This window comes from Oxyura jamaicensis, chromosome Z, assembly GCF_011077185.1.
Source record: "Oxyura jamaicensis isolate SHBP4307 breed ruddy duck chromosome Z, BPBGC_Ojam_1.0, whole genome shotgun sequence".
NCBI lineage: Eukaryota > Metazoa > Chordata > Aves > Anseriformes > Anatidae > Oxyura > Oxyura jamaicensis.
In genome coordinates, this window is record NC_048926.1 from 81,382,822 (window position 1) to 81,406,374 (window position 23,553).

Genomic DNA, 23,553 nt, shown 5'->3' on the forward strand with positions numbered 1-23,553 from the left:
AGAAACTGGGGAAGAGAGGTCCCTGTAAAGCAGAGCTGTCAAGTGCTGGTGATTTTTATCCGTAGTGATTGGAAGAGTATTAGTGAAGGTGAATATTAAGACCTATTTTTGTATTCAGATTGAGTTTGACAAATGACAAAGTTTTTCACGGAAATCTTCACAGAGAAGAATTTGTTTGAAGGCTACATAATCCAGAGAAGTGGTACCATCTCGGGTGAAAATGAGAGCGTGTCTGAAAGGACAAGGTGAAGAGGGATTATAAGCATGCTGATAGCAGGAAGGTCACAAAAATCAAGCGCAGTGAGATTTTGGGAGAAGTACCACTGGTATTGTTGAAATCCATTCAATACTGCAGTAGCACTGCAGGTGAGCTTTGTCAGAGAAGCATCTTTTCTGGCATTCATGCTATAGAGGAATTACATCTGTTTGGGTGAATAACAAAGCAATACAAGATACTCTCACAGAGAAATACTAAAGGCTTCAAGATTTTTCCTTCAAGAGAAGATTTTTCATACTACCACATTTCATGGGCCTGAATAAAATGTAGAAATCGCTTGTTACTTCCATGATAGGTTCCAGTTACTACAAAGAAATATACTCAAGCTTAAGACATTATAACTTTCTTAGATATCTGAAAAGCTACCTAAATAGCTTGTGTGCCTAACGTTACATATTTTTCTTCTACTCTAATTTTTCTATTGCATTCTTACCTATGTTTCAAGCACCTTGAAGCAAAACCCATGTCTATTTTATAGAGTTCTCTTTATACTACTTTAAACTTAATGTTATGATTACTGATGATAATAATAATGTAAGTGTTGCTTTGAAGTCAATGTTCTGAAAAGTCTTAAGTGAGAACTCCAAAACTCACCATGTTTTGGATAAGAAAGTTAAAGCTAAGCAGAAGATAGAAATGATTTCCAAGGGTTTGCCACATATTGAGACAGGTCCAAATGATTATGTTACTTCAGAAAAATAGTCATTGTTACCTTTTGTGCTGACTGAAATCAAAAAAGGGAAAAGATAGTGATATTAACTTCAAATATAAACATATCACTCCATCCGTGTTTCATTGTATAAAATAAAATCGTACTTTGCATGCTTTTGAAAAGCTTTTGTCTGAAATTAAGGCTGTTTGCTTGCCAAAGATTCTGCATCTATTCTGACTTCAAACTATTTATGGTAGGAAATTAACACATAATATTATCCAATTGATCTAAAGAAAGCAATTAACTTAAACAGAAGCAGAGAGGAAAAGGTTAGTAGAAACATAACCACATGGACGTCAGAAGCACATATCTCAGTCTGTAGGATTTCCATTCCTAATTTTAGCTACCCAAAAAAGCAATCCTACTACTTAATAGTATCAATGTCCTCGTGAAAACACTTATAACCCATATTCTAACAATCAAAGTACACAGGATTATTTACTATTTTTATTGTAAATGTATGGATATTGTAAATGTATGGATGTTTACATATGATGTAAACACTTCAGCTTTCAGAGGAGCACTGTCTTTGTACAGCATCTATAAGCATAAGACAACCAATGCAAATGTTTGAAAACACCTATCGTCTTCTGAGACAGTCAGAGGGAGCACAATCACACAGATTTATACCATTTCTTGAACTGTGAGTAGTCCTTCATAGAATACTCTCATTCACCAAGTAGACTGAAAAATGACAGCATCATTTTAGTATTACATTTTTATTACAAGTCATGGGAATTATGCTGGGCGTTGCCGTATGGAACCTCCTGCATCTTGATTATAGTTCGAAACATGGGGTTTTCATTTTGGGAAACCTAAGCCTATCAATTGGTAAAAGCTGCCACCTACTGGTCAACACAAATTATTTTACACCATCAAGGTAAAGAGTAACACCAATGCAGCAAATTATACTCTTACTTTGTAAAAAATCCTCCCCCACCTTTGAAAAAAAGAAAGGCAAGAACAAATGATCCTAAGAAATAGTTTCAACGGCAAGGTTCATTTTAATCATCTGCTCCCATCCCCAGGGAACTAGAAGGCTGTAATTGCACAAACCTGCCAATAAAATCATCCTTTTTGCCAGCATCTTTGTCCCACACGGTAATATCAATAATTCCACCTCGTTCTTCATAGAGATGAAAGTCAAACTGCTCCCTCCACTGAGGATTCAAAGTTTTTGGCACAATCTGAAAAGAGCAAAAAGAAAGTCATATTGCATTGTGAAGGCAAACTTTCTCTTGAATTTCAAATCTGATCTTTAGAGTCTGTGTTCAGGAAGCATTTTTGCGGCATGAATATCTCAAGGACAGAGGATTTAAAACACGGTAATTAAAAAAGACTATTGGTCAGTTCTCTCATGCTTCTTTGACGCATCATCAACCTCCAAAATCTTGCAGCCTGTCACCTTCAAAAGCCTTCAGAACAAAGGATTTACCCTGGGAATGGATACATTTTTTTTGTAGAATAATCATGCCCTATCTTGAGTGGCAGTGAGCTACAAATTACCTCAGCCTAAAGAAAAACAAAGCACCTGAAATGACAAGTAGATGGTGACTAAGAGTATTTAAACAGAAACAATTTGATCATCTCCTCTTTCCCCAGCTTCATTAATACTGGAAGAAAAATGTAATTAAAAAAAAAATGAAATCAAACAAACAAATAAACAACTGTAGTTTACTTCATTTCATTTGCAGATCAGATAGAAGTAGTTTTCTGAATCATCTTCAGTCTAGCTACTTCTAACAAAATATATATTTGTACTTCAACACAGTTTAGTCCATATACTTCCGAACATGCTCTGAAGCTTTGTATGTTTATAAATCAAAATGCAAAACAGTGGTCACATCTGTCCTAGTACCTTGCCTATGAAGCTATCTCTGCTTTCTCGGTTGATGTGTTTCACTGACTTGAAAAAATAGAAAAATTAAAGAGGATTAAGGAGACTAGCTACGGAAATGATTAAGTCCTAAAAGCATGAGATTTGATTTCTTCATTTTGATTTGTGCATGAGAATGCACAGATTTAAGTATATATATATATATTTTCAAACCAAGTAACACCATCATAAAACTGGGTGACAACAGGGGTGAAAAGGTAGGTAGATACAGACCCTGAAGCTGGTATGAGGACACAAAAACATAGCTTTCCAGATGATTGTTCAGGCATTGATGGAACTCCCAGCTGCATATGGATCCTGATGCTATTTAAGAGACGTTTAATCTCAACACCATGCACTGGAAGTTACTTATCACAAAGCCAAAGGATAAAAAGGGATTAGAAGGTCAAATATATATATATATATTTGGGGGGGGGGGGGGGGGAAGGGGAAGTCTATCAATCACATGGCACCTATGCACGTTCCAACCTACGTCACAGAAAAAGTAAAGAACGGTTACTCCATTGGTCGTAACACATCAAAGATGCTGGAAGTCAATCAAAGGAACAAATAATTTCCCTTACTGTGAATACCTGTGTGAAGACAGGTCTAGAACAGTGTAATGTGATGAATTTACAGCTTCACTTTTTTTACCCAGAAGACAAAAAATGAAGTAAAATAAATAAAATGGAGGTTATGGCAAACAGTATGTACAGGATATTGAGACTGAAGATCTGGCAATTAGTCCATGTGCTTTCCCCTGCTGTTTGTTAAAAGGCTACAAAACGATTTCTGACTTTCCTATAAATCTCTAAATTACTCTCCACCCTGTTCCAGTAAAGATACGTGATTATAAATAATGATCACTCAGTATTATGCCTCTGAAAAATATTACACCTTTCCTGTATTTCAAACTGGTAAGTGTATCTTCTGATTTTGTCTGAGATGTCTGAAAAGAAGTGCATCTCTTCAGTGTCTTTTTCTGTTTGCTTGTTTGCCTCAAAATGTGTCACTGAAAAGCACCCATGTAAATACTTAAAAGGAAACATTATTTTCTTCCAGTTTACATAATCCAAATAATGACTGGGAAAATGTCACTAATCTCCTAGGTGATTTGAAAAAACATAGTTACAGAAATGGAAATAGAAGAGAATTGGAATTGACTTCCTTGATAGCCAGTTCTAACGTGGGATAGAGACTACAGTCTGAAATAGGATTCCCGCTAGAGTTCCCTTCACTGAAATTTTAGTAATGCCAAGGCATGTTTTTCATTTTCAAAAGCCAAATTATACACAGTAGTTAAGGAGCATTAAAAAAAAAAAAAAAAAACACTTTAAATCCACCAGTATAGCCACCAGTATTGTTTTGAGTAGAACTAGACAGTTTATGAGCAACCTGTGGGAATCAACAATTCCTCCATAAGCCTAATTTCAGGTCAGAAGGCCCTAAGGCTGGCTCTGAGGCCTGCAAAGTTGACACCCAGACACTTGGGGCCTCTTTCTGACTTTTCTTTCTTTTGGCTCCAGAGACCACAAGGGCTGTCATGGCCATGGAAAGAGGAAAGTGTGTCATCACTGGTCCCAGTATCTTCCACAAATACCAATTTTCAAACCAACAGGAATGAGGAAAACTAAAAATAATAGCAAGGATACCAAGCAGCTCTCTGCAATAATTTCCTCCCTGATCAATCCTCCTTGCATGTTAAATACATATATATACAAAAGCTTAATGAAACTTGCTGCAAGGACACAATGAGCAAAATGAGAACATAAACACGACCCTCTTCGAGTATACCATTGTGCAAATGATGCAAGTCTACTTGCATCAAGCCAGAAAGGCACAAATGTGGTACCTACTTGTCACAATCACTGTACAATTGTCCCCTGCATTGATGGGCCAGGAGCAAGAAATAAAAGCCAACACAGTCTGTATGGAAAATATGGTGTGCCTCCTGCTAACCTACATTTTTCGTTTTTTTTTTTTTTTTTTTTTTTGTATATATATATATATATATATATACAAAAAATATATATATATATATATTGGTTTGTAATGAAATACAACAAAACATTTGAAGAAAAATCCAGGTGCTCTGACAGCTAAAAAACCCCCAGCATTTTTTAAGTACTTATGCAAGACCAAAAAAAAAAAAAAAAAAAAAGGTTAAACAGGAGTAAACTATTTCAGAGTCAATATGCAGTGCAGACCACAGCTAAAATTACCTTGCTCTTGTACTTCTGATGCCCCAGACGGAACTTCACATAAGGATCACTTAGCCCATTTGCATCCATTGCCTTAAGTTCACGACCTTCTATCAAGGTAACGCTAACTATCCCTCTCCATAGCTGAGATTTTCTGTGGAGGTCTGAGAGGCGCAAGCTCTGGGTCTGAAACTTCAGGGAAATAAAAATATAGTTTTAGTTAAAGCAAATCCACACATTTCCTGTGTTTTAATGTTCATTTTTGTATTATCATGAATGTAAAACAACCATCTTAAGCCATTTTAAAATTATTTGACAGTACATATGATAATATTACTATTATCAGTACATATGTAAACCACATTATAAAGAATTACTTGGAGAGAAAATTGTGACTAATGTGCAGGTAATGTCAGGTTCTGCTTTTGCAGAATGAAGCTCAACTAATGCTGCTTAAGGAAATGTTGTTTTTTTTTAAATAAATAAATAAATAAATAAATAAATAAATAAAATTTGTTTTTTTCCTGCTTCACATCTCTCTCTGCAGAACAAACTAGCAACATTACAAATAAATGTTACGACGCCTGTTATATGAGTTGCATATGACTGAATGAACTTGAACAAACACTAAAGCAGAGAACAGCAAGAAAATGAAACCTCCATTAAAATAATGGAAGTTTAAAATAATTAAAATAAACCACAAAAAGCATGGACCACAGAAAAATAAACCAATAAACTCCTGTGCTTGACAACTATTTGCAGCATGGAGAACTGAATTAAGTGCCAACACATTAGTTGAAGTTTTTCATGATGAGACTTTGCTGAACCTTTAGTTGGAACTGTGTAGAAACTTATGGACCTCTCAATTGCTAACTTTTGGGGAAAAAAGTTCACATAGACACCCACAAACCATACGGCTACAGCATTCATCAATGAACTCTGCTAGGGATGGAAGAGTGGGGGAGAACAGACAAACCACTTTTGCACTCTTCAGTTACAGAAAACACATCTCAGGTGTGTGGGAGGACACCTCTTATCCTGCAGTTGTATTCATTCAGAATTGCCTTATCTAAAATCACAACATTAGATAGCTGTACAATATTTAACTTACAAATTACTCTGCCTAGGAATCAAAAAACCTCATGTCTGCACGGACACTGGGCTGTAAATATCCCAAGGCTGCATTCTCTTTATTATGCCATGTAGTTTGAGCAGCAAAGGCTTTGTGGGCTCAGGAACCATCCATACAACAAAATGCTGTTGCATTGTTAGCTTCATCACTTACACATCTCTGATGCTTCTTTTAAGGGTTTTCAGTGCAAATTTGGTTTGAGTCGTTCTCAGGGTAAACAGAACTGGATGATTATAACCATGCAAATGCGTAGGGAAGGAATTTCACTTTATTTACTATCCAGAGAAGATTACAAACAGTACACTGGAGTATAATGACTGAATTACAATCTGCTCTCACCAAACTCCAGAGAGAATTGTTATACATAGGGACCGGGTTCGCTGGGGTTGGAGTAAACCCGAGTAACATGCTTTTAGCAGTATGTTGCATATCATATTGATATGTATTTCTAACAGCTATTTGTTCCAATGAATATGGTTACTGCCAAAATATTTCACTTTTTAGTTAAGATCTACCTTGCAGAAGTAAAGGATTTAACTGCAGAGAAGTTTCTCAAATAATTATTGTTACTGCAAAGGCAAACAAGGAACTATGGAATTCAACTGCGGAGTAACCTTTAGCTTAACCTGTGTCATAAAACAGCAGTGTGGCACCAGAAAGTAGAAACCCTACAAAAATTAGGACACAGGAAAGAAACTTAGTTGTCAGAAGAGATTTCATTTATAACAAGGTAAAATTACTAAACGTAATGAACTCAGCAAAAGTACCCTTAGTTTGGAAGTATACAGTCAACACTTCTGAAAACTTGTCTTGTGAACAAGTGGTAGCATTTCCTAATTATTTGGTTTCTTAGAAGGTTTGGAGGACAAGAAGGACTGAATGGTATTAACCAGAACTGACTCCACCCTGAACACAGTGTGATGAGAGACAGGTTAAGGAATCAAAAAAAAATGGACAAAGCATGCTTAGAAAAAGAGTTCTTACTGGCACAGAAGCAGTTGTTTCATTGAGACATTTCAGCAAAGAACCCATAATGGCTTTTTAGAGAACTGAGTGGGAATCCAAACGAATTCCAGAATATTTTCATGGAAAATTGGCATTAGTTTGCATTTACAGCTGTGGAGCTCTTAAAGTAAAACTTAAGCATAGCTCGTAACTCTTTACCTAACTATTCACAAACAAGGCAGTGAATCTTTTAAGAGAATATACCTGACCTAAATTCCCTATGTTCAACAGTTCTCAAAATACCTTGTTGCAGTAGAGCTGCTGCCTCCATATAAAGCACACTGATTGTTTAATTTTTATTTTATTTTATTTTTTTTATGAGCAGAAGTGAGTTTCATCAGCTAATGTAATTTTCATTTGAGGTGGCAAGGCAAGGCCAGATGATCCACCATAGCATGTAGAACAGCTGGGTCAGATAGGAGTTTACAAGAACCAAGAATCCTGAGAACAAATATTCATGTTTTGCTTCAGAAAGCCCTTTCAGGTCATAGCCAGACCGTACAGTTTATGATGCGCAAAGTGTTCATCAGATACCAGTGGCATGTTGACTGATAGCAAAGCTACAGCCCAAATTTCAGTCTGCTGGAATAAAAGAAGCCGGCTGCTAGAAATAAACTGGTATGTGCCACTTGCTGCTGCTGCTTCTCTGAGGTAGGGAATTTGGACCATGGTTGTGCTCTTCTCTCCCTGGCTTTATTGGCAACACACAGATCCATTAAATAGCAGACTGAAAAAGGAAGACAAACTGAATGAGAAGGGCTACAGCTGGTGGGAACGAAAGCTAAGGAGAATATCTAGATTTCAAGTCAAATTTGTCAAAAGCTAATAAATGAAATAATGGAAGATAAGACTGTTTTCACATCGCATAGTTCTTTCCTTATGACGTTCATTTCACAGGATGAGACAGGTGCATCATTTCTAGGGACTTTCTTAGGTATCTAAGCAACCTTCTGTAATCCATCCCACAATGCCAGAAGTAAAACCATGAGAGTAAAATGAAGCATGACTCTTTCCAAGTTCCTCTTATGAAGAAATATTTCTTGAGACTAGTTCTTAGCTGCCTTATTTCCAACAAAGAAGGTTATGCATATTGCATCCTGGTTTCGCTCCTCTGCCACAAACAGATAAAAACTTAAAGAAACTGCACAGATTTTAATTTTTCTGGGAGTAGGTGTGAAGCTGTATTTCATAATACTTTCATCTGTAACTGGCCATACTGTCTGTGCAATGTCACAGTTCTGATAGAAGCAAGGACAAGATCTCAGGCCACAGCTAACAAGCATTAATGTGATTAAAAACAAAACAAAAACCAACCAAACAAACAACAAAAAATAACTGTGAGTTTTTTCCCAAAAGAAAATAGAAATTAGATTTTTGAAAAGTAGTCTTTCATGTCAAAAGATGCTTATAGCTGCCTGCAAGAGAAAAACACACATCTCTTCTTTAATACTTCTACCGTAAGCAGTATGTAAAAATAACATTTTCTGATCTGATAAAATTAGCTTTTAATCGTGTTTCCCCTGTTCTATCTATACTCAGGGTGGCAGAAAGGCTAGGCATGCCAACAGCAGAAAACCTGCTGACACCAAAATAGAACTGTATCCCCTATTAGATATGATGAATACAGTCTGCCAGATAAACAGCAGAGCTGAAAGACGATCTTACCACATGGCTTAAAATTCTGTACGTGGGCATGTGGTATTGGGTTTGAGTCACAAACCAACCTAGGCTTGTAGACACAGATGCTACCTTGCCAACATGATAAAAAATTACAGAAAAATAAAAATAAAAAAAAATCAAGGGACATCCAGATGTAAAAAAACTGCACAGGAAATGCTTTTCCTCTGTTAGAAATTAGAAAAAGTACAACTCCTTGCAGAATTATTCAGCAAATAGCTACTGAGCTACTAAAAAGGTTTTCTTTGGGACTCTGGCAATTCCTTGTAGTTTCTGCTCATTGTTACTCAACAAGCTTTATAAATGGATTACTTCTGATAATTACTGTAATATGGCAGAATATTTATCTTACCTTCTGAACAATAATAATTGATAACTGACGTCATTTCCATTCCCGGAGAAGCTAATCTAACCCTTCCAGAACCTGAGAAGTTTACACTGCCCTACGCCCTGTGTATTCTTAATATGACCACCATGTTAAATTGGGTCTAGAACGTGACATCCTGGTATTATCACTGTTGTAGCAAACTTCTGGTGACACTGCAATATTTGTAATGACAGCTGATACTTTTGCAAGTTTTCATGAATTTTTGTGGTTTCCAGAGTCCAACAATTGTGCATGCTACTTAAACAAACCCAAGGAAAGCCATGCTGTTCTTTTACACTGGAGCCAGCTCATGTGTAATATGATGATGATTGTGACTCTATTAAGAGGAGTAAAAGCACTAACTAGGCCTCAGATTTTCTGGAAAAGGGCAGAAATAATTATACAGGACAAAGGCGTGATGGCAGAACTTGTTGGAGAGCCTCTGCTGGTATAATGCTAACCTTCACCCTTCTCCTCCTCCCAGCAATTCCTCTTGTGACCTGTGTTTGCAATACATAGAAGTGAACAGGTCTCCTGATGATCATGTTGTTTTTCCGCTGTCCTAACACCAAAGTGGATGGGACACAAAGAAGCACGGTGGCCACTAGCACTTAACCAAAACTACCTGTGCTTTTGGAAGTGGCAACTTCAACTCAGACCCCCTTCTCCCCCCCCCCCACCGAAATACTACTCTGCTGTTTTGATTGATAACCATAACAGCTGCTACCACTCACGTACCCACAATGCAAATATAAGCTTCACCAAATATTTGCATAATTTTTATAACCAGACGTCTAACAGACAGGTGTATCTATTCTGACATTTTTTAACTTCTATTCTATTATTAAGCAGTTTTCCTTCAAGCACTATTTACACCTGATAAACTGACATCTACAACCCAATGCTAATATTTTCTTAATCTTAAAAAAAAAAAAAAAAAAGAATTTCTTATAGACCATCTCAAAATAATTCTACCTCCTATTCTAAAATTATACAAAACTTTGTTTGAAAGATGCTACGTTGATTGCTAATTCCTTCAATTAAGAAATGTCATGCTACATGCATGAAATAATATTTCTGCTTGTCTTTGTTATCCTTAAACCATGATTTGCTATTTCCAAGTTTTATTCTCTGCTCAAGAGGCATTTTGTTCCAGCAGAAAAGCATTTGTTTCAATTTTAAAATAGAAAAAAAAAAATGCGTCATACAGCTTTTCATGCTAGGAAAAGGCAAATCAGTCACATAAAGCAAATATTTTGAATTAGGTATAAAATTATCAATTAATAAGGCTATAGTTTCTGGCATTTTAGTGAGTGCTACTGAACATGCATCTTTTTAGGAAAACATCTGAAATAAAATTTAAAAACAGTCAGCAGTTTGGAGCTGAAAGCACATTACATTTAGCATTTTTTCAATTGTTCCTAAGTTATAATTTTGTTTTTAAAGGTATATGTAAAAAAGTATCGTAACGATGAATTAAAGCAAAAACAGTCATCTAAACACAAACTACAAACTGCTTTAATTCACTTGCCTTAGGCAGTGAATGCACTCGTCACCAACTGTAATTAACCAAAAACAGCTTCACAGTCATGACTTTAGGATGAAAAACTAATTTTACTCTTAGTTTATATATAACCTGTTGCAACCCAGACTAATGTATCTTAATTTCTGGGAAGAACGAAGCTTTCATTTCAGTTAATTGAAGTCACACTGAAAGAGCTCGCCACATGTTAATAACATAAATAGCACTAATACATTCTAGTGCATTCTAGAATTTGCAGTTCTAAAATATGAAAAGAGAGGTTTTAGACGAAGAGAGGGTGACATCTTATCTTTTCCTGCAGATTTCCTCACCCAGCAGCTCTGTAGCTCTGTGGATGACAGCAGGCTGGGTGGTGCAGCTGATACGTGAAAGGGAAGGGATGACATCCAGAGGGATCTTGACAGGCTTGGTAAGTTCAGTGCATGTGAACCTCATGAAGATCAACAAGGCCAAGCGCAAGGTCCTGCACATGGGTTGGGTCGATCCCAGATGTGGAAAGAGGCTGGGCAATGAGCAGATGGTGGTGAGACACTGGAACAGGTTACCCAAAGAAGCTGTGGATACCCCATCACTGGAAATGTTCAAAATCAGGTTGGATATAGTTTTGAGCACTCTGATCTGAAACTGTACAGTCCCTGTCCTTCAGTCTTTTGCAGGGAGGCTTCCTGCATGCTCCACAACTAGCAGTGAGCCAAGACCCAGCAAAGGTTGATAGAAAATCGGTCTGACCAAAAAACTTAATTTGACCTTGTACTGGGTCTGGCTGGAATGAAGTTCATTTTTCCCTCAGCGGCCTGAAATGTGCTGTATTTTGGATTTGTTCCTAAAACATTGTTGATGACACACCACTGTGTTACCTGTTGCTGAGCAGTGTTTGCACAGCATCAAGGCTTTGTGCTGGCTGTGGTCAACCATCAACAGTCTTGTTAATTTCTCCCATCTTATCTCTATTCCTTCTGACATATTATCTACGCAGAGTAAAACCTAATTGACTAAACCATTGTTTTGTTTCTTCCTACAGACTCTTCCTCTTTAGTACCTGAACACCCCAAAACTTTCCTTTTCTCAAAAAACAAAAACAAACAAACAAAAAGAAACAAAACAAACAAACAAACAAAACCCACAGCATTCTAATGGAAATGATAGCATGGTGGCAGAATATCCATCACTGTAGATTTTTATGGACAGATTAAACAAACACTTCAGCAGTTTGGCTACGTTGAACACACATTAGGGCAGGAAGACAACTTTTCAGGTTGTTACTCCTACTTCCTGTCTTTTTCACATCAAATGTACACACAACTAGGTTTTTTAATATCCAAGGCAATCAGAAATCGTGGAAGTGAGGTTCAGTCTGTTCACCAAAACCAACTGTCTTGCTGTTGGCCTCCTGTTAGCTTCCCAAGATCATTCTTTCATATTTAATTGCCTTTAATCACCTAACATGGAATGCAGCAAGGATAAAATTTTTAAAGCAAATTCTATGTGCATTATCCTCTAGGTAAAGGTAAACACACTACCTGACGCCACTATCCCCCACACACTTCTGAATTAATCTCCTGCAATCATACAGCAAATGGTACAGCATCAGTGGGAAAGGGGCCCAGTTTACCAGTACCTTCAGATTCTCTGCAGAAAAGTCTGTCTGCTCAAAATCACGTGAAATGTTCTTTGAAAGAGTGGCACAAAGAAAGCTTTCTGCTTACGTTAATGAAAATTTTGTCAAATGCAGGTAGGATTACCGGATATCTCAACAACAACAACAACAACAACAAAAACAACAACAACAACAAAAGTAGTCTTTTAAAAAAATCCTGTAACTCTTTGCAGGGAGAGCCACTTGAAAACTCAGTGCCTTGTAGTGGGAGGTAACAACTATAAAATACTCCATTTTTTTTTTTTTCCTTAATTTAGCATATAGGCTCTTCTCCTTTCCCAGCTATAACCAAGAAAAACAAACAAACAAACAAACAAACAAAAAAAAAAAACAACCTTAATTTTGACTGGAAAACACATTTGCTCTAACATAAATTGAGAGCGAAGTACTATTACAGCTTGATTGACCACAAATTTATGCTTTTTATTTCAATGTTAAACACCACTCCACATTATAGAAGTGCTAGAAGCAGTAAGGTTTTATCTTAAGAACATTTTGGTAGTAAAGACAATGACAAACAAAATTAAATTTCATCATTAGAAACTCAGAGAAAAATGAAAGGAAGTATTTAATAAAAGAAACAACTTTTTTGTTGTTATGTTTGACAGCACTGTACTGAACAGAATATAAAATGAGAAGAAAGAGAGTAATACGTGCATATTCCTAACTCATTTTTACGCTGCCAACATTGTAATAGGCTCTTCCCATATCCTTTCATCAGTGATGGATTAAGTCTCTGTGCTGAGGGAAATGAGTAAATAAAAAGCCAGAACTAATTTTTTCCTAATGTTTTTATAAACATAGCAAAAAGCAGAAAACAGCTCCTCCCAATTCATCTGTGTTGGTTTATGCTGAAAAAAGTAATGTTTTATTTCTCATCACCCGTATAGCTTCTACCTCAAGGTTTCTCTAATGGAAATCACTTCATCAATTAGCACTAACCTTCTCACTTCCAAAAGAGGGTGTTACCTATTAGTAATAAATCACCTCTCTGGCAAGTTTGGGCTTTTCTGTGCTCCTGTTATACCTAGGCAATGGTGTTTTACCACATTACGTCTGGTATCCAGAAAGTTTAGAAAGCAATAGAAAAGGGAATTTGTTTCCCTCCACCCAAAGAACAAGAGCAAGCAAGAAAACTGTATTGCCAGAAATGAAAGAAATAAAAAGTGAGTACTTCATGGGTAGCAGAAGCCTGTGAAGAAGCATATAAAGCTAAGTAGAAGGGAGAATAATTTCATTTAAAAAAAAAAAAAAATCTGAAGGGAGACCAGGATACAGGTCAAAACCCAGGAGGTTCCTTCCATAAAGAGAAAGACAAGTCTGTATCTTTATGGGAAGAATTAACACAAAAATGAAAACCTGCCCTAAAGAAAAACTGTGTGGTCGACACGGAGTACCAAGAAAGCCAAAAAAAATCAGGTTCCGTGCACAAAGAGGAAAACCCATTGACAGAGGTCAAAGCGGTTCATTTTTTCCTTTGAAAAAGCTAGCAGAAGCTTAAAAAAATCTTCTACTTGGTTTAAATGAATGCTTCTGACTATTCAGACCCTACAGATAGTTTTCCTCTCCCCTTCCTCTTCCCCTTCCCCTTCCCTTTTTTTTTCTTGCTGTTGTAGCCCTTGACTGCTACCACGTGGAATATCTAACAAACTGAACTCTAGGAACTGAGGCACGGCCACTTTGGGGTTATTGACCAGACACCTGGGTCACAAGAGAGTGCATGAAATATTGAATAATCCATTCCCATATTTACTCGAGGTATAATGAATCGTAGTACAGAATTAGTAATGACTGCTGTTGCAACTGGTAGAAGCGGAGCTAGCTAGTTTCCCAGAGCACTGGAGTCATACCTGCAAAGGTGTAACCACTGAGCAGCAGTTTGCTCTAAGGCAACATCTGGTTTCTGGTGGATGAAATAAATCAGTTCTAAATAGAGTGCAAAGTGTACCTTCCCAGCAGAAATACGGTGGTTTGTCTGCTTTGGTTTTTAAAATAGGCCATTGGCAGTCTCCTGTTGCTGAAGACAGGAAGTCTGACTTTCCACAGGATGTATATGCTGACTTCAAAACTGTTTGAATTTCATTTTTGCTAGGTTCAGTGAAAGATTACCATTACCTCTGACCCAGACAGAGGTGGGAGTCATCTAGCTCTCATGAATTTTGATCAAGGGTATGTCTGAGATAACGCAAACATGACAGGGAAAAGTTTGAAAAAAATAGCATAAAACAACAAATACAAAACCAACAAAGCTACCACACACCGCAATACACAAAAATAAAAGCAGAGTTTTTTTGCAGCACTACTAACAAAAGCTTACAACACTGGTTGAAACCACTAGTTTACCCACAAATAGATGCATATAGATACATAGATTCATCTACCTGGCTATTTCATGAGACCCTAACTTCATCGTCAGGATTCAGAAGGGGAACAGTAATTGGGAGTAGAGATTGAGTATATATCTAAAGTAATTGTGTGCAAGGATGTGAATACAGTAATACTGTCACACAGAGGATTAGTTACTGTTTTTTTTCAGTTACTGCTCATGTTACAAGCAAGCTAAGCAGTTTGTAACATAGTGATGTGATAACTGTGCATTTGTTATGTCTTAAATTCGAGTCATGTATATTATAGAAAATCTAGATTTAAAGTACATCAATTAAAAAAAGTAATGTACACTATCATAATGTACAAAATCAGATTGATTTCCTAGAAGTGCCATGTTAAAGACTTCAGAAAGCTAAAATATATATATATATAATGATATTATAATGATATTTCAAAAAAATTTTGAAATTCTGTTTGTTTCTCAACTCTCATAAATGTAATACAAATACTTCCCAAAGATAAAGGATCTCAAATAGGGTACTTTCTTTATTATCTAAAAGCATTAGGCACCCGTTTCTCAGTATTTTTTAAATGGTCAAATGATGTTTTATTTAATACTGGTCACTCCATACCTCTGAGGAAATTGTTTTTTGAAGAGATTTGTTTGCAAATAAAATGTTTTTAATTAATTTATTTTTTTTTCCCCCTAAAAACAGTTCAGGGATTTGGAATTCTGGTAGAGTCCCACAAGATAAATGAGCAGCTTAAAACAAATGTGACTTCAATTAAAAAACAGTGCAGTTTTTCACACAGTTCTGTGGCTTAACTGGGAGATGTCTATCTATAGATTACAAGCATAGCAATGCGTATTACACATTATACATATATTACAAATTTAGGCAAAAGTATGACTTTAGCAGAGATAAATGTAAAAAAATGTAATATTTAAATTCATGCATTTGCTGTTTGCTAAATCTTCTGATATTCTCCTTTTCAAAAATGGCGACTACTGAATTAAGTCTTACCAAATGAACATAACAAAGGGAAACACAGGTGAATAATTCAGGTGAACAGCCCTGAAGAATTACCAGCTATCATGACATGCCATTCATTCTGGATTATTAAAGCTCACATTTGCGTCAAACTGAAAAGAAGTTTGGGTAAATTTTCTCCTAAACTGATTTTACAAACTCTCCTCCAATGTGTTCAGCACACAAGGAGTTAGCTCAACGCCGGCAGGGTGCAAAACAGCCAGGCCCTTTGTCAACCTCACAACTGTAGAAGAAGTTTGAGCAACTTTATGTATGTAGTTCAGGAAACGTTGCACCACCCATACAAGAAGCACAATATTACACACCACCAAAAATTAACTATCTTTGCTTCATAGATTCCAGAAGGGAAACACAGATTACATACCATCCTGTATCACAGAAACAAAAACCTAAAGCAGAGCCCAAGAATTATAAACCCTGCTTCTTTTATTTTTTTTTATTTTTTTTTATTTTTATTTTAAAGGTTAAAAATACTGTGTAAATATTTTCAAGTGAGCAGTACATAAAACACCATTCATCAATAACCTCCCATGACCTTGTCTATCAGTATGCTAGAGAAGTAAATCAGTTATTTTCTGAAGTGAAATTACACTTTATAGCTATCTCATTTGTTCTCATTTTAACACCTTTACATGAAAATATATATTTTTAAAAAATAATCTACCAATGCAGATGGAGACTTTCAGATTTAAAACTATTTAAACTTTCATATATAAAACCATTTCTAATTATAAAAATAATAAGGCTCAAATCAACTCAAAAGCGGCGTAACAGTATTCAGTAAGAGCAGCCAGAAAACTGCTGTGCAATTATGAATGTTTACTTTATGTTTTTGAAAACACATACCAGAAAAAGGTACAACTAAATGTACTCTGCTACAGTGAATCTCCCGGCCTTTCCCTAGAGGAAAAGAACATACACCGACCCTTTTTTCTCACTCACATGACTTCTAGGAGTAGAAAAGTCAGATATGAATTTGCCTGGAGAGGCATCTAAAGAGCTGTATAAAGTGAAGGCTGATTCCTCTGCTCTTGGAAAACCTGGCTACAGTTCTTTGCTATACGTGCATGTCCTGTGGTCAGAGAAATTTATCTTTGAGAAGCGCCACTCTGAACACTTTTTTTCACACAACCACTGTAAACAGTAATAATAACAATTAATAGGAAAATGAGTTACCCTCTGACATGAGCTCTTTTTAAACATTAACATGTAAGAGTTAAAAGAAATTGTATATACATGAGATATTAAAGCCATCAGAAAAAGAGTTAGAGCACATTTACTTGTCATTATCAGAAGTTACTAGATGACTTCCAAGGCAGGCTAAAATGCTACAACAAACTTGAATGATGTAATAATTACATTAAAAGCTCAGCTGTTTCATGATTTTGATTTGACAGAATGCAAAGAATTTCATTAAAACACAATTAGGAAGATGATAAATCTTGTGTCACAAGTCCTGCATGGCATGTCTGATAAAACATCAAAGTTCTTGTAATAAAAACGCCAGAAGACCACATGCTAAAAGTTACCTTACTTGATCTTTTCCAACTCTTCCTCATTAGCATTGTCTGAAAATAAAATAGAGCATTTTAATTACCTTTTCTCTGAAATACAGAAAAGGAGGCCAGCTGTCTCTCCAAAGGGACAATCCACATTTAACCACCATTACCACTGAAGCAGCAACACATACAATCACTCCAGCGACAACTACACAAAATTAAAATAAATCCAGACATCTAGCAGCAGTGTTGACACCCAGGTATACTTCTCTGGGTGGTATGAATTTATTTCTGGAGACAATGCATTATGTGAAAAAGATTTATATATACATATATTTTTCTTTTTTTTTTTTTTGAAGAAAAAGAAAAAAAAAAGAGAGAAAAAGAATTGGATAAGGGAAAAAAAAAAAAAAAGTAATTTGCTATTACTAATACTGAATTCAATTTTGCCTGATCCTTGAATGACTGTTTTATAAATATTAATGTACTCCAATTCTTCAGAACACTACTGTTTAGCTCACAGGTGTAGCCACATAAAGATAAACCCTATGCCCTACGGAAGGACTCTTGGGCAACATGCATCTATTACAAAAAATTTAAGATTTTCACTGCTATTTAGTTTCACAGCAGTAAAAATAGCTCTATTTTTTGATAACCCCACACATGGGCTAGAATTAAGTATATGGTCAAGAAAAAAGTGCATACTTTCAATCTAAAAAAAAAAAAAAAAAAAAATCACAATAGCTGTGTCCTGCTACATAAGTGATCTGTAAAACCTTGGTACTGCTCTAACGTGCTGGAAGATAGTGTTGAGAGAAACGGATTCCTAATTGGTAAACAAAACAGGTCAAGATGGATAATCTCTCTGTGGACACTTTATCTGTGAACACAACTATTGCTTAAAGCAGTTCTGTGGAAATACAGAGAAATTAGTCTGTGCAATTTAACAACATTTTTCAGCTTGTGCTTACACTGGGCAAGAATAAATAGAAGGCCATTAATTTCTCTTTAAACTTTCTTTAGATCGTGAAAACCAAGTACAAAGCTTTTTTTTTTTTTTTTTGATTAACTATTGCAAAAATGCTTTGTTCTTCAGACTGAAATAAATTTTGAAACGCGGGTGTTTTACTCACTATGAAATAAGTATTAAATGGGGGGTGAGGTGGGGGTAGGGGGGAGGGGGGAACACCAGGACGAAATATGTGTTGTCCCTACTTTTAAAATATCCAGAATTTGGTTCCAATAGATGCAGTTTGTTGGGAGGAGGAAAAAAGCTAGTGAGGAAAATTAAGTTGCTATGGTCAGAAAGCTTAACAACTCTGCCATTAAGTTAATGGTAAATAGCCTTGGTAAATATACATAGATATTAAATTTTTTACAAAGCTGGAGAAAGCCACTTCACTCATTCTTACGGGCAGAATGAGAGAGGCACGTGGGGAGCAAGCAGCTCGAGGCCTGCAGCGTTTCTTGTATAACCACATTTCTGCATCCTGTCCAACCTACCTTTGCACCTCCCTTCCTCACATCTGCTTCATCCCACACATGCACACACTCAGCTGCAGACCAGGCTGTGACCAAGGAGGATGATCCAGCCCAGTTATGTGAATCAGACACATTTCAGCTTTGATGAGATAGGTGTGTGCAGCAGCTAAAGAATCGTGACGTACTTTCTGAGTGCATCGGCAATATCACCAGCTGTAGCAGGTTAAGCTGAATCAATCAAAACCATCCTTAGAAGCCAATAAAACAAATTCATAGCATGGGGCAGGCTGTAATGGATGGTCTACTCTACATGGAAGTATGTGATACAAAATTACTCCATGCCTGACTCCCCTTCTGTCATTCTTTCTTCTATTATTTCATTATCCCTTTGGCAAAGTTAAAAAGACAAAAACAAGCTTACCCTATAAGATTGACAGTTTTACACTGTAAGATTTAAGACAATAAGCAAATTGAGCAAAGTGACAGCATATTAATATCGTCAATATTTTTATTGACAAAACAGCAAAAAGTCAAAAGCAAAACAAAACAAAACATTTGGGATTAATTGTTTAAGGAAAAAAAAAAGATGCTGTAATTCTCACCAAAGAGCAATATCCAAATAACACTCATATGCTTCCTTTTTTTTCCATTTTCTATGTTATTCAAGCCATTGGCAGCTGCCAAACAGTAGTGCTCAAGCTCTGCTGGCCCCAAGGCCACTGTTCTGATCAAGCCCCCAACCTTCCGATTCCCTGTAGCCGAGAGCTGTTTTTAAGCCCTAGGCTGGAAGCGACTGATCTAGAGAATACACAGGAGACGTGCAGCTCCAAGGAACTCACAGACACCGTGCAAGTTCTCCAGTGACAAAACCTGTGCACTGCACTCTGCTAGAGAAAGAGCCAAAACAGTCACATGCACCACGGCACCAATGGTTACAACACCAAGCACAGAATTTGCAGACATCTCATACACATTTTTAATTGGCATGCATGCAATATAAATGACACACAGGCATGCATAATGTACAGGTACTTAAAGGTAAACACTGTCAGAATTAAAGAAACAAAGCAAGCTTTATTCAAGCATGTTGAAGAGAAAATCCGATTTTTTGTTAGTTCTGACTTTTTTTAAATTGCATTCTTCAAAAGGAGAAATTAAGGAAAAGGTAGAAGAGCCTACATCATAAACTTATGTTTACAAGTAGAGATAAAAGTATATTTTTGTAGAGCTCATAGATTTTAATACGTTTCTGTATACACATACTTTTTCTGTACTTCTTAATTTTAAGTCTTCTTTGTTTACACTAGTTAACTAAACTGTCTGTTCTATCAAAGCAAAGTAATTCAAACAGCAATATTAAACTAAAGGAAAGTACTGTTAACAGCACAAAGCAAATGCAAATGAATTATTGGAACTAGTGCTACTGCAACTCAGTTGTGTTAGTATTCATGAATACTAAAAACTTTCTTACCTCTGTGGTGTATAAGAATAATTCATTCATCAATTTTTATTCACAATTTATGAATGTTCAAAAGTCAGAACAAATCTGACTTTTCCTTTCAACAATACTCAGAAGAATAACCCTCTATTCAGGTACATAATTTGAATGGCATTATAAGATTGGCACTTGCAAAGTTACAACTTTTATGCTGTCAGAAAAAGCACTAGGTCACCAAAGGCAATGATCCATACACAATTTGCTAGAAATGTTAATTTGTTCAGCTGTCCATACTCATAGACAATTGCAGGCTACTTCTGCATGTTTTTTCCTGAAAAAACACACTATGAAAATCAAACAATGTGTTCTTATTTATGAACATAGCATACGGAGCCTGTTTTAAATTGAAACCATGTCTAATATTATTCTTCTGGAAGCACACAAACTGTAAACTCCTTAAGCACTGCTTATCACAGTATAACTGGATTTGGTGATAAATGCTCAGCTGTTCCAGTTAGTAATATAATTTTACATAGTTATATGCAAATGTTAACATTCTTAGTAGTTATCTGAATGTAAAGATGAGATTTGTTTTGATCTTAGGAAATGGGACCTTTTAGCTATAAATTAGAAAGAAAATCTTATCTATCCACACATGGAAAATTTGCATTTTGTCAGAATTTCTTCCAGAAAGAAGGAAGAAAATGCTCACCTGTGTACCATCCCAAATCTCTCACATCTCTTTGCACATCTCAAGGCTTCATAAAGGATAGTTCCATCCAAAACATGATCATCTATTACTATTTCATAGTAACTGCTTCTTTTCAATATGATTTGCAATAATACCTCCCCCTCATAGGCAGGAAGCAATACACAATAAGGTCCCCAATTTTCTGCCACTAGTCCACTGAAATACCAACTGGAATATCCTATCAACCAGCACAGGTGCTAACAGTGTCAATAGTTCTTACTTGCCATGACAGGACACTTCTTGTAATATGTACCTACATTATTTTGGTATGCCAATGAAATGGTTTGCTATTAAGAGTTGTCCTCTATCAAGATACAAAAAATATATTGTCACAAGACTCAACCCTTATCTACACATCAATGCCAGACCTCCAAAGCACTCTCAGTAGCTCCAATTCAGGTAGCTAAATGATCTGCTTGGAAAATCTACTCTGCAGCAAAAATTCCCAAACAATATGTCACAAACAGCAAGCATTGTTCAGAGGACTGATGTTTGAATTATGACTACAGAGCTGCCAAAATATAAGGTCAGACACAATGCTACTTCTATGCTATAGCAATGTGGGAAAGCTAATACATCCTCCAGTGAAGCTGTTCTTTTTCTTTCCCCCAAAATGGTCCTAAGGCACACTTAAAATTTAAGAACATGGAACTTTAAGTACATGAAATATGTGTAAGTGCTACTGTTAATTTCAGAATTCTTCAGCTTTGTAATTTAACCATTTTACACCACTGATGTAACTTTAAACTGTTCATACATTCTGTCATCAATTGAAAAAATAAAGCTTATTCAGAAGAAAATATACTTTTGAAGTGTAGGTTATATAGGAACATCAAACCAACAAGATTTAAGAAAATTTGGAAGCACTTAGGAAAAAGTGGTTATGATGTGAAGGCACACTTTCTCTGCAGCAGTCATTAAAACATATTTAAGGATCTTGATGTGTTTCTATCTTTAAGTTTCAACAGGTACTATTTGAATTATTACCTGTATAGAGATAACCAAATAGAAGGGAAGCAGTAATCATCCAAATGGAACACTATATAGATTGGGATTGTAGAACTTCCTTTAATTACTGTTTTATACAGTACATGTTTCTATAGCAGACAAGAATTAGCTTTGATCATCTAGCACAGCATTTGAAAATGTATTGATCTCAACAAAGTTAAATTCAATAAAAATTATCCTCATTATTATACAAGACCTTTTAAAAACAGTCAAGGATGACAGCTCAATTTGACTGATATATTTTGTAATATATTTATTCCTTAGAGAGTAAATAAAATTTAATAAACGTGCAAGTACATGTGGTAACTGCATAAAAGGTAATTGCGGCTTGACCTATTAAATCTTTTGTATACGTCAGTTCAGGATTAAGTTTATTGGTCATCTTTCCTTCGCTGTGACATAAGTCCTCTAATTTTACTGTAACTTTGTTAGGAATGCTGTGAGTTCCATATCTTGGCAAGACTGATTTCTAATAATAAATAGAAAACTCAAGACTAAGAATCAGGGCCTTGTCAATCTTGGGCATTTTTAGAATAAAGTGCCAAAAAACAACAGACTGAACAACAAAAACAAAAAAGGTCACTTCAGATAAAGTAAAAGCATTAACTTACTAAGAAGAAAGGTAACAATGAAATGCATAACAGCACAAAACCAGTTTTTCCCATTATTACCATCAGTCAGTTGGATTTGTGAAAAATTGCTGTCCAGCAAGTCTATGGCACATTCAGTTCCTAAATTCACTGAACAAATGCCCATATGAAAGACATGTCACATTGTAGTGTCTTAATTTCACTTCTTCAACCATGATTTTCATGAGCTCTCTTTGTGTAATAGATAATATTCCTCCTTAAGACTGAAAGACACAGCAGGTATCCTATCTGTATGGTGAAAAAAGGAAACTTCTGCTGTCCACGTAATGGTTTCACACACCAAAGCACATTTATTCTGTGCTTCACGATTTAAGATTACAGCATGATAATACCAAAATCACTTGGAATGACAGGGCTATTATCATCTGATTCAGAAATGCTGTTTGTACTCAAAGACAAAAACGATGTAATCAAGTCTGTTTTCAAGTTGAATGATGAAAACTTTTGTGTTGAAAATTTGCAAGGAACTTTTTTGAGTTGCCTGCACAAAGGTATAACTTAAAGAAATAATAACATAATTTTACAGAAATAAATTTGAATGTAGTTTAAATAAACCTCCTCTACATTATTACTATTTTCCATTATTTGGGGTAATTTCTAACAGCAAGTCATAAAGAAAATCAAGAGATGAGAAACTCGTTTTCAAAACTCGGCACCTTTATTGTACCAATTACCAAATACCTAGTTCCAATTAATGAGTTACTAGGTTATTTAATTAGCACAAGGGGAAAAGTTGGAAAAAGAAGAGTATCACAACACAACAGTATTTGTCAGGTATGTAACAGGATTATCTGTCACACCAGTGTCCTGCAGTGTTACAGAAATGTATATGCTTTTACAAATACTATAAAGTTGATCATATCCCTGTTTGCACTACAGACACAGAATATGAATGAAA

At 35.9% G+C, this 23,553-nt stretch overlaps 1 protein-coding gene across 9 annotated transcripts in view; it reads right to left on the reverse strand.

Moving 5' to 3' along the window:
- MCTP1 (multiple C2 and transmembrane domain containing 1) overlaps positions 1–23,553 on the reverse strand; it is a 287,020-nt gene that overhangs the window by 124,655 nt on the left and 138,812 nt on the right. For 8 of the 9 annotated variants that reach the window (XM_035310880.1, XM_035310874.1, XM_035310875.1 and 5 more), the window contains 3 exons: positions 17,357–17,395; positions 5,088–5,258; positions 2,046–2,176 (listed from right to left, as the gene is read on the reverse strand). In XM_035310880.1, coding sequence (XP_035166771.1) covers positions 2,046–2,176; positions 5,088–5,258; positions 17,357–17,395 — 341 coding nt within the window. The remainder of the gene's footprint in view (positions 1–2,045; positions 2,177–5,087; positions 5,259–17,356; positions 17,396–23,553) is intronic. The other variant, XM_035310876.1, reaches the window with a different exon arrangement.